This window comes from Eumetopias jubatus, unplaced genomic scaffold (assembly GCF_037043125.1).
Source record: "Eumetopias jubatus isolate StellerSeaLion01/CBP00866 unplaced genomic scaffold, mEumJub1_p1.0 scaffold_4, whole genome shotgun sequence".
Classification (NCBI taxonomy): Eukaryota; Metazoa; Chordata; class Mammalia; order Carnivora; family Otariidae; genus Eumetopias; species Eumetopias jubatus.
In genome coordinates, this window is record NW_028274810.1 from 14,447,470 (window position 1) to 14,458,799 (window position 11,330).

An 11,330-nucleotide genomic window follows, 5' to 3' on the forward strand; every position below is an offset into this window, starting at 1 on the left:
GGCTTGGACTAAGGGGAGGTAAGGCAGTCACTGAAGGGGCCCGCATCCTGAAGGGGTGTCCTTTTCACCTAACCCTGATTTAATTTAATTCTTTGGGAATACATTCTTATCTTGGATCTATTATTCTTATAAGTAGATTCTTCTTATAATTGTATTTCTGAAGAGTATAATCCTGAATATAAAGAATTCTCACAAATACACTTTTCTTACCCCCCCCCCACGGCCCCCCACCCATCTCCCCGTCTCTCCTCTTAGGGCTTCAGAAAAAAAGCAGCTAGAAACTGGGACAGAGGTCAATTATACATTCCTTGGCATTCTGGTATAAAAAATGAGAATTTTTCCCGTTAAACTAAATAAGGTCTGCAGACTGGCCAGCTCCCAGATGGGGACAAAGATGGGGGGCTGCAGGTGGCAAGTCAGTGTGCACCACGTCATGGGCACCCCTCTGCCAACACCCCGTCTCTGCTGTGCTGAAGCCATGGCCATTGTCTCACCCAGGAGGTTCTGCCTGCCGAGGACACAGCTTGACTGGGGAGGGCCCCCCACACCAGCATGACGTGGTGGCCATCAGCAGTACCTAGAGACCCCAGAGGACAAGGATGGGCAGACTGGAACCCTAGAAATGGACAGTAGCTCTATGTCCCGCACCTGAGCCTAAGTGCTGAGGGTAGAGATTTATGCATGGGCTGCAAGAAGGGCCAAGAGTCAGCAAAGCAAGCAGTGATGTCTATCAAAGGAGATGAAAACAAAGAGAAGAAGCCCTGAGTAGAGCTAAGGTCTGGCCTGAGTGGGTCCTGCAGTAAAGCCTGTTCTGAGCACCCCTGAGCAAGGCTCTGGCAGATCCAGGGCAAATAGGGGAGGGCAGGAGCCCCCAGGGCCTTGTTAATCACAATGTGCTTGGAGGCTTCTGAGAAACACGGGATACAATGTCCTTTCATCTTACATTTTGCATTTTTCTAGGCTAGGAATTGGGGTGAGGAGGGGCTGTGGGGACACTAGCCTGGCACTTAGGGGATGCTCCCAGCCCCTGGGTTCGGACACAGGCTCAGGGCCATCCTGATATAGACTTCCTCACCCCACACATGGTGGTCTGGGGGCATCAGGTCCTAGACACTAAGCAAAAGAGACTAAATTGCAGAAATGGGAGTTGCAACCCATCCAGATCTGACCAGTGGAGTCCCCACTCAGCCGCCAGCTCAGGGCTCCCTTCCTGTCTCCAACCCACCAATGCGCCTGAGTCACACACCTGAGCAGCACCCTCCGGGCCCAGAGCCCAGTGCCTGTCACCTTTCATTCAAAGAAACCCTGAATCCACTTTCGCAAAAAAAATTGCCCAAAATCAAAGGAGGACATCATAACCGTTCCTGTTCACCCTCCGTTGAGGAAACCTCAATAGTTTAGTGTCTGGGTGAGTCACAGGGCAGAGACGGTGTCTGTCCTGTCCACTGCTGCATCCCTAGCACCCCCGAGCGTTGAGCACATCATAGCTGAGCTATAAGTGATATTCAGTCCACCAACGTGTGCACGTGCATGTACGCGTGTGTCGGCGAGAGCACCTGGCTCTCATCCTGGATGACCAATGTCATCCCTCCCCCACCTGGAAAAGGCCCCATCCTGCCCTCCCCACCCCGTGTCCCCATACCAGCAGGAACAACACGGCCACTGGTCCCTTGTTCATGCTTTTATTCTGTAGGGGGCAGGTCAGGGAGCACAGCTTCCAGGGCACCAGGCCATCCTGGGTGAGCAGAGGGCAGGGTCCAGGTGGGAGGAGCTTGGTGGGGCTGGGTGTTGTAGAGGCCAGTGGAGACCAGTGACACAACTCCCAGAGAGCTTTGAGCTCCAGGAAGCCTCGCTATCTAGAGAAGTTGCCTTCTCTGGGTGTGAGGTCTGTGCAGCCTGGTCCCTGGGGGGTCGTTGCCTCCCCCCAAGTCCAAAATCAATGTGCTCGCCTGCTGTCTCTCCCCTCCCACCTCCCCACCTCCCCCAGCTGGGCAGAAGCCACGTCCTCAAGGTCACAGACATGCTCCCGCGGGCTGATCCTCGGAAAGGAGCTGTTTGAGGTTACTCCCTAATTGCCTCCTAAAATGTCAATGGCTGATTAGATTAAACTGCCCCCACTTGCATTCTATAGGGAGGCTGTGAGAACTGGGGGTTTCACTGGTGAACTGGTCAAGTGCGCGGGGATGGGTCTTGGAGGCAATGCGGTTCTGGCCTAGTGGGCGGGCTCCCTGCACCTGCCATGAGATCACTGTCTACTGCACCCCGCCTCCCCGCACCCCGGGAAGGGCTGACCTTGGGTGCATGGCCCAAAACTGAGGACTTAGTCAATCAGAGGAAGAGATACAACTCCCGGTCGCTCCTCACAGGCCTCATGGAAAGGGCCTGAGGCTCAGTCCAGGACCTGCCACTCTGAGCAATATACCCAGGGGTCTGTGCTGGGGAATGTGGGATTCGGGCAGAAGGGCGCATGCAGGAAGGCAGAGAGACGGGCCCAGGGAGGACAAGCCACCTCTGAGGAGCAGACGGGTGAGTGAGGCAGAGGCTAAGGGAGAAGAAGCCCCTTCCTGTTACTTACAACGCCTCAGGCAGCCGGAACAGGGAAGAGAACCAGTCAGGCCCCCTCTTGGACCACAGCCCGAAGCGGGGACCCTGCGTGCTGTGCGTCAGCAGGCATGCACACGGCTATGCTAGGGAGGAGGCACCGAGGAGGACAGTTCGGGGACGGGGCGGTGGGGGAGCTGGGCCACGGGGCAGATAGGGCCTAAGAGGCGAGCCCAGGCTGGGCTCATGCAGGGGCGCGATGTGTATCCTGACTACAGACAGGCTCCTAGAAGCTGATGTTCTTCAGGTCCGTGGAGCAGCGGTACCTGCCATCCAGGCACCTGGAGCACAGCAGGCTGGGCAGGCAGGGGCAGGTATGGTGCTGGCGTTTTCTGAGGAAGGGGACCTGGGAAAAGAGAAGAAGAAGGAGGACTCCTTCACCATAAGGGAAGTGGGCCTCCTGGCAGGAGCCTCTGGCCAGCCCAGCCCTGGCCGGTGTCTCACCCCTCCGACCAGCCCGACAGTAAGTTATGACAGAGGGAGAAACTGAGGCACAGTGGCTGAGCGACATGCCAAGCTCACACAGCTAATTTGTGTAGGAGCCAGGATTTGAACCCAGGCCATCCGGTTCTCGGGACAGTTTAATCAGCCACAACCCTGTGCTGTCCACTCCAGCCTTAAAACTCCACAAGCCCCCGCGCTGCCTAGCCAGGTGCTCTCGCCGACACACGCGTACATGCACGCACACACGTTGGTGGACTGAATATCACTTATAGCTCAGCTATGATGTGCTCAACGCTCGGGGGTGCTAGGGATGCAGCAGTGGACAGGACAGACACCGTCTCTGCCCTGTGACTCACCCAGAGACTAAACTATTGAGGTTTCCTCAACGGAGGGTGAACAGGAACGGTTATGATCGCAGGTAGGGTCAGACTGCCTGGGTTCAAATCCTAAGTCTGCCACTTCCCAGCTGTGTGACAACTGGCAAGTTCTTTAGTCTCTCTGTCTCAACTTTATTATCTGCAAAATGGGTTAATAATAGCACCTACCACATATGGCTATAAAGAGGTTTAAACTATACAAACTGCAAAAGTACTTAGCCTGAAAAGTGGCCCATAGTGAGCACTCAGCATTAGCTTTTACTGCCACTGGTGTCCCCTTTGGGAATATAGATCCGCAGCTGAACCACCTCACACACCCCGAGGCGGCAACGACTGCCTTGCCATCCCACCTCCCCATCTGCCAAGAGGTCCGGATCAGGGGGGTGACCACAGGAGGATGCTCTGAGCCCAGAAGAAACCGGTCTCCTGGGTGCAGGTGTCGTTCCCTGAGGAGCATGACAGACTCCTGAACTGCAGGGAGCCCGGGGGAGGGGGCTGGCACACGGGGTCCCCATGCACACTTGTCGTTGCTCCTGTACCCGGCCCTTCTATGCCCCCTGGGCTGGGAGCTGCCTGTCAGTGGATGGGAGCAGGGCGCGTAGGGCCCATAAGAGTTACAAGTCCCTCCTTGAAGCATATGCCCTGGGCCCGTGGCTTGCCTCACCCTAACCAGACCCATCCCTTGGATGGGAGGCCATTTTGTGAGTCTTATTTCATGTTCTTGAGGGAAAGTTCCTATGGGTAGAGAGCATTCAGGCCCCCTTGAGAACCTGAGCTCATCAGATCTGAAAGAGACTTCGGGGGCGATCGGTCTCTTCCCCTCATATACACGAGGCGACTGAGGCCCAGAGCAGTCATGCTAATTGCCCAAGGCCACTCAGCAAGTGAGCAGCTGGGGTTCCGGCCCCCAGGTCTAACAGCTGTGTGATTAGTAGCCCCCCCACTCCACCCCAGGCTGCCTCCAAGGAGCAAGGAGGCGGTGCCCAACCCCGTGAGATGTTACTAGAGTCAGAGTCAGAAAATCGGGGTCCAGTCCCAGCCGTCTGGCTCTGGGCCCTGAGCAGGTCTGTGCCGTACCTTATGGCTGCCGGGGTGACACTCCTCTCCTTCCCGCCCCAGCGGGGTGCACATCCGAAGCCCACGTAGCCACAGGCTGATGGCACAGCACGTGCCCGCCCCACACTGGACATCCCGCTCACAGGCCTGCGAGGGGAGACAAAGCGGCCATTTGTGCCCATTAGTGCCCCCCAAGAGAAAGCGGAAGGGAGAGGTACATCCAAAACCCTCACGGCAGCCTCGCACCCCAGGCCGCGCATCCGTGCTCCTGCCGGGATGCTCAGGGCTCTGCGGGGCATCAGCACTGCATCTGGGGACCCCTCCAAGCTCCTCGGAGGCCACGCAGTAGAGAGGCAACACTCCTCTCCGGACCAATGCTGAGGTCAAGAGACACAGTTCTTCCAGCCCCAGGACATGCTCCAAGGATGCTGGTGAAATGGGACTGATCTGAGTTCCTAGAGGTGGGAGGGGCATTGATGGCCCAAGCCCCTAGGGGCTCAGTCCTTGGTCAGTCCAAGCTCCTCCCATCAGGACCCTGCCCCCGGCTCACCCAGGATGGCACGGTGACCTGGAAGCAAGTTCCCAACCTTGACCCCAAACCCGGGGATGGTGCCTCACTTCCCTGTGCTGGCCCCCACCTCGGCCCTCCCCTTGGTCCTCACCAGAAGGTGCCAGCACCCCAGAGAACAAGGGGCTCCCCTGGGGCTTCTCTGCTGGCCTCCTCGATCCCCAGATAGGGATGGACCCCTCTGGGTTGGGCTCCAGAACAGGAGCTGAGCAGCCTTGGCTGGTTTCTGGAAGTTGCCATTTGTTAAACAAGCCGACACAAGCCTGCTTTAAACAAAAGCCTGTGGGGGGGGGGGGGGCGGGGGGGGCGGGGAAGGGGGGAAGAGACCTCTGAACTGCTCCAGCCTCAAGCAGGGCCACGATGGAGAATCTTGGCACTCCCAGAGAAGCTTGGTGGCTTTTCTGAGCTGAGATTCACAGCTGCGGAGCACCCTCTGGCTACCTGGGTGGGACCTGGCAGAAACTGGAAGCAGCCAACTTGCTCAGCCCCAGGAGGGAAGGTGGGGGTGCGGGGTCTGCTTGCCACCCAGAGGAAGTGCAAGTGACAGTCACCTGGTCGTGCAGGTCTCCAGCCCAGCGAGGGCACATCTCACACACCCACCAGGGCCAAGCAGACCTTCCCTGACTCTTCTACAGAGCTGGAGCATCATTGTCCCACTCTGGCAGGAGGAACCATCCAAGCCTGAATCCGGGATGGTCACAGTCCAGGGAGCAGGGGCGTGCGGTGGTGTCCGCCCAGCCTCTTCCTGGGAGTCAGTCTTGGGGCCGCAGCGAGGCATGGAGAGTGGAAGAAGACCCTCACCCCCTGAGCACTGGGTCCCACCCTCTCCTTGTCCTGTCTGTCATGCATGTTGGAGCTGGCCCTGTGAGGTCACCTGGGCATCAAGGTCAACCCGCAGCTCCCATCCCTTTTGGTGGCTTCTCTCCTTTGTTCTTAGCCTCCCGCATCATCAGGCTACACAATAGGAGGATTCAGAGGCTGATTCATTAGGTATAATTTTGCCTTAACAATGTTATTCATGCTCTGGGTCTCAAAAGCATTGACTTGCTTTAATATGTGTTCATCTTTGAAACTCAAGTCTTTTTCCTTTAAAAAGGAGAAGAAAGAAGTTTTCCTTTCTGTGACCATGAAAACTAATGCAATTCCAAGAAACATTTGGCATTTTTCTACATTTCCATTCTCTATGTGAAATGTTGAAGGATGCTGGGGGAAAAAAATAAATTTCCCTCTCTCTCTCTCTCTCTCTTTTTTTTCCTAGTGGCTTTGATCTGAAAGCTCTCAGGTATTACTTTCCGTTTTAGTAAGAATGGTCCCACCACCATCACACATTTGAGGGGGTCCCGGGGAAAGCCCCAGTGTGAAGGCAGGCAAGCGCCCCTGTGTGGAAAACCTCCACTGGGAGGCTAGATTTCCACTTGTTATCCAATGCCTGCTTTTGGGCACACCCAGCCAAATGCTCTGATCAGAACCGGGCACAGTTAAAATACACAAATAATAAAGGAAGGAAAGAATTTCAAGACAATCTTTCTTAAAAGTAGAAAAAGCAGAGGTTAAACATCCCCCATTAAAGCTAATAAGGTCACTGCCTTAAATTAAGTCAACATGTGTATAAATTACACTGGGCATGTGGACCAAATTGTATAAAAAACAAAATTTACACAAAAGATAAATTATGGGGTGCTAATCAACTTTATGAAAGAATTCCTTATTACACAATTAGGAATCTTCATGTTCCCCAAGGTCTAAACTTCAAAATGTTCGATGTTCTCCTAATGCAATTGAAAATTTTAGATTGGATTTACACACAGCCTCTCCAAAGTAGATCCCGTCGTGGAGGGGGGTAAGGTCCAACTAATCAAAAAGCATGTGGAATGCCTCTCTGAAATGCTGGCTGACCGCTGACTCCCCAGTTTTTTTGGTTTGCCCCCTGCGTGGTTGCTGGCTCCCATCCGTGCAGACCCTGACACCCTCCCAAAACCCAGGGCAGAGAGGGAGTTGGACACCTTACCCCCGTGATCACGGCACAGTCCGACACAGTCACCAGAAGAAACATGATTGAGGCTCGCATGGCACCTCTCATGGTCACTTGGGGTGAAGGCACAACGCTGCCCGTTCCACGGCCTCTCGCTTGCTCCTGCTCAGCCTCCTGTGCCGGCTGGGAAGCCCAGGCTGTCTGGCCCCCTCCCTCCTCCCAGATTTATGCAGTCCGATCTAGGCTGCCTGTGGATGCCTCGCTCTGCTTTTCCCTTCCACGTCACCAGTGCTATTCAGATGATCTCAGGGACGAACATGAGACCTGAATCTCTGATGACATCAAATCACCATCAAAACCAATAAAAATGAGCACATCGGGGGCGTTGACAGTGGCTCGAACTCTCCGAGGAGCGCAGAGATGCAGTCAGTTACATACATTTCACTACATGGTCTTCTGCGCCTGTGGGACATCCTATTCTGCTTGGGGCTGGGGGTGGGGGGCGGCTCTGGCAATGAATTAAGGGATTTACAACATCACCATTAATCCTTTCCTGCTCCAAACCATGCAACATACAGGATCATCAGTCCCCTCACAGTCAAGCCAACAAGAATTATCTGGGCATTTACCATTTGTTCAGTGCCGAGTTGGTGGCCCAGAGGACATGGATGGGTAAGGCAGCATCCCTGGTTCTCTAAAAGGTTAAAAGTCCAATAGGGAGATGTAAGACAGTGAGAAAACAAGGCCATGCCGGTGGGGTTGATGTCTCTGAGAGGCACACATGAAAAGTAGCTCTCTAAGAGGCTCAGGAGTCACTTGGTACAGGACTCAGTGTCACTTGGTACAGGAACCAGAGGGCAGAAGATGAGCACAGTCTCTGCTTGGGCGCGACTGCAGCTAAAGGGCACCAGGAACCTCCCCACTGTCTTCTTGGATTTGGAGTGAGCATGAGAGTGGGCGAACAAACTCGGTGGGCTCAGGTGCCAGTCTGGTAGGAGGTTGACTTGGGGCATGGTCTCTCCTGCTGGGTGAGGAAACCCCCAGTCCCAGACTTCCCAGGCCAGCCAACCCAGAGAGAGCTCCCGGAATCCTGTATCAGACAATCTGCTTCCCTCCACAAGGATAAAAAGCTATTATTTCCAAGGCATGCTTTGCCATATGTTAATAGATGTTACACACACCAATGAATAAATAAAAGATGTCTACAGTGAACACTTAGGGAAACACTGATTATACAAGTTCAACTAGGATTTTTTACTGCAGGACTTTTCAGAGCCTTTCATAAGCTACCGAGCAGGAAATGCAATTTGTAGTATCTCCCAAACTGAATCATCCATCAAGTGCTTTTTTCTTGGAATGTCTCAGGGAAATAGGGTTCCTACATAGAAACACTGGCAGGCATTTACGAGTGCAAAGAGAAATGAACTAGCACAGTAGCTAAGAGCTAGACCCCAGAGGCAAGACATCTTGACTTCTGATCCCAGATGGCTCATTCGTTTTATGACCCCAAGAATGCTGTCAATCTCTCTAAACCTCAGTCTTCTCATCTATAACTTGGGGGTGATAGTACCACTTACATTACAGGATTTTGTGAGTATTCATCCATTTATTTTTTCATTGACTATGTATTTATTTATAACTACTCCATTGAAGGCACTGTCCTCCGTGGTGGAAATAAAGCAGTGAACAAAACAAGGTTCCTGCTCTCATGTATCTTCTCTTCTAGTGAGGAGAGAGGTAATAGACAACCAAATAGATTTATAATAAAATGGCTAGGTGTGCTCTGTTCTTTTTTTTCTTTTCTTTTCTTTTAAGATTTTATTTATTTGACAGAGAGAGACACAGTGAGAGAGGGAACACAAGCAGGGGGAGTGGGAGAGGGAGAGGCAGGCTTCCCGAGGAGCAGGGACCCCGATGCGGGGCTCATTCCCAGGACCCTGGGACCATGATCTGAGCCGAAGGCAGACGCCTAATGACTGAGCCACCCAGGCGCCCTAGGTGTGCTGAGTTCTATCAGAAACAGAAAACAACAGAGCTTAACAACAGGTGATATTTTGGATGGGGTGAGTGTCTTTCTGAAGAGACACTAGAGAAGGCCTAATGAAATGAAGGAATGATCTGGGCAGCACCCGGGGAGGCGAACCAGAGCAAAGGCCCTGTGGCAGGGCCTTCTTGGTCAGTTCCAGGAGCAGCAAGGAGGGTGGCGAGCAGGGGAAATGAGGGGTTACAGTTGGAGGAGGAGCAGGGCCATGCCCTGCCAGCCTTGCAGGACACGATAGGGGCCTGACTGCAAATGTGCCAGAGATCTTGGACGGTTTGGGGCAGGGGAAGGGTGGCGGGAATGTCATTTTTATCTTGAAAGGCTCTCTCTGGCTGCACATAGAGAATTACCTGAGCTAATGCGTGTGACATGCTTATCACCATGCCCGGTATAGAGCAGCGGTTTGCTATTAGCAATTTGTATCACAAAAAAAAAAAAAAGATGGGCCTATCTGCCTTAATATATGTCCTGTGAGGTGGGCATCAAAATAATGAACCTGTTCAGGCCACCTGTACACTGAGCACTGAGGAGGTGCACAGCCAGAGAACCGAGAGACCGCCTGGCCTGTTAGACGCTTACCTGGAGGAAGAAAGCAGGGTCACACCGGGTGCTGGAGGAGCTCCCAAAGCAGTCCTGTGGGCTCTGGGTGTCCCCACAGATGCCACCTCCCACAGGCTGCCTTCCAGGAGACAAGAGTAGATGATGGCTGATCACCCTCAGTCCTCCCCCTGCCTCCCACTCTCACCTCTTCCTTCAACACAAAACTAATTATCCCACACACCTGGTGAAGAATGATAGTGAGAAATACTGTTGCAAACAAAGCCAATAACATTGATTGAAAGCCTTGTACTCACCTTGAACGCCGGCACTTCAGGAAAAGCCAGCTTAATTAGAGGAAGGTAAGGGATAGCTGGTGATTTTGGTGGAAATCCCAGAAAAGGTTTTTGGGGAGCTTTCAGGGTTCTTGACCTGATAACTTGATGAAGCAAACATTCACTGAATGCCTTCCACATGTGTGTGGGGCCAGACGGGGTGATGCAGGTGGACGGGGACAGCCTACTGCTGAGTGATTGTATGAGAGGGCTCCATGTCACACACCTTGTGACTGGGACCTGGCCCTACTTCTCACTCTAGCTGATGCCAGTGTCACCATTTTCCAGACTATACAGCTGTGTGTGTGTGTGCCTCTGTGTGTGTGTGTGTGTGTTTTCATGTGCATGCATGTGTGGCGAGCAAGGGCCACTCTCTGGGCCCAGGTCAGAGCTGACCTTGCATCCTCCCCTAAGATGGTTAACGTTCATCCACAGAATAAATTTGACTCTGAGGGCATTGGCATTCCCTTCCAGCTCCACCATGAGGTCCTTGTTCTGCAAGCTACAAAGCAGTGCATGTCCAGGAGCCAACCAGCCCCTGCCTGAGTGTGACAGAAAGTGATCACTACCATTGGTTCCTTGCCAATGATTAAATGTGAATTGACTCTGGCTCATTTAAGAATGATACAAAGAGGGGCACCTGGGTGGCTCAGTCGTTGGGCGCCTGCCTTCGGGTCAGGTCATGATCCCAGGGTCCTGGGATTGAGCCCTGCATCGGGCTCCCTGCCCAGCGGGAAGCCTGCTTCTCCCTCTCCCACTCCCCCTGCTTGTGCTCCCTCTCTCGCTGTCTTTCTCTGTCAAATAAATAAATAAAATCTTTAAAAAAAAAAAAAAGAATGATACGAAGAGGGGTGCCTGGGTGGTTCAGTTGGTTAGGCATTTGACTCTTGATTTTGGCTTAGGTCATGATCTCCGGGTCATGGGATCGATCCCCTTGTGGGGCTCCACATTCAGCTCGGAGTCTGCTTGAGATTCTCTCTCTCCCTCTCTCTTTCCTCTGTGCCTCCCCCTGCTCATGCTTTCTCTCTAAATAAATAAAATCTTAAAAAAAAAAAAAGAACGCTATGAAGAAAGAAATCAACAAACAATGGAAACCAAAGCATTGAGACCAGGAGTTCTAAACCTGGGGTCACAGACTCCCAAGGAGTTCATGAGCAGAATTTGGAGGACCCATGCATTTGGCTAGAGAAAAGAATTGTGTCTTCATCCTCACTAAGGTCTAACCAAATTTGAACATTTTCTTCGATTCTAACCAAAAGCCACAAACACAAAGGTATCAGTAAAACCTAGATCATTGTCACCAAAAGAAGTTGCAGATGTTTTCATATCCTATCACTGTTGTTGCAAACAGGTCAAAAGATTTCAGCTCATCACTATATTAAAGTCATGGGAGTTACTG

At 52.7% G+C, this 11,330-nt stretch overlaps 1 protein-coding gene across 1 annotated transcript; it reads right to left on the minus strand.

Moving 5' to 3' along the window:
• Window positions 1-2,827: 2,827 nt before the first annotated feature.
• PROK1 (prokineticin 1) lies at window positions 2,828-7,126 on the minus strand. Its single transcript, XM_028101893.1, has 3 exons — window positions 7,055-7,126; window positions 4,500-4,625; window positions 2,828-2,947 (listed from the first exon to the last, which is right to left on the minus strand). The coding sequence occupies exons 1-3, from the start codon at window positions 7,124-7,126 to the stop codon at window positions 2,828-2,830; spliced, it is 318 nt and encodes a 105-aa protein (XP_027957694.1).
• Window positions 7,127-11,330: the final 4,204 nt, after the last annotated feature.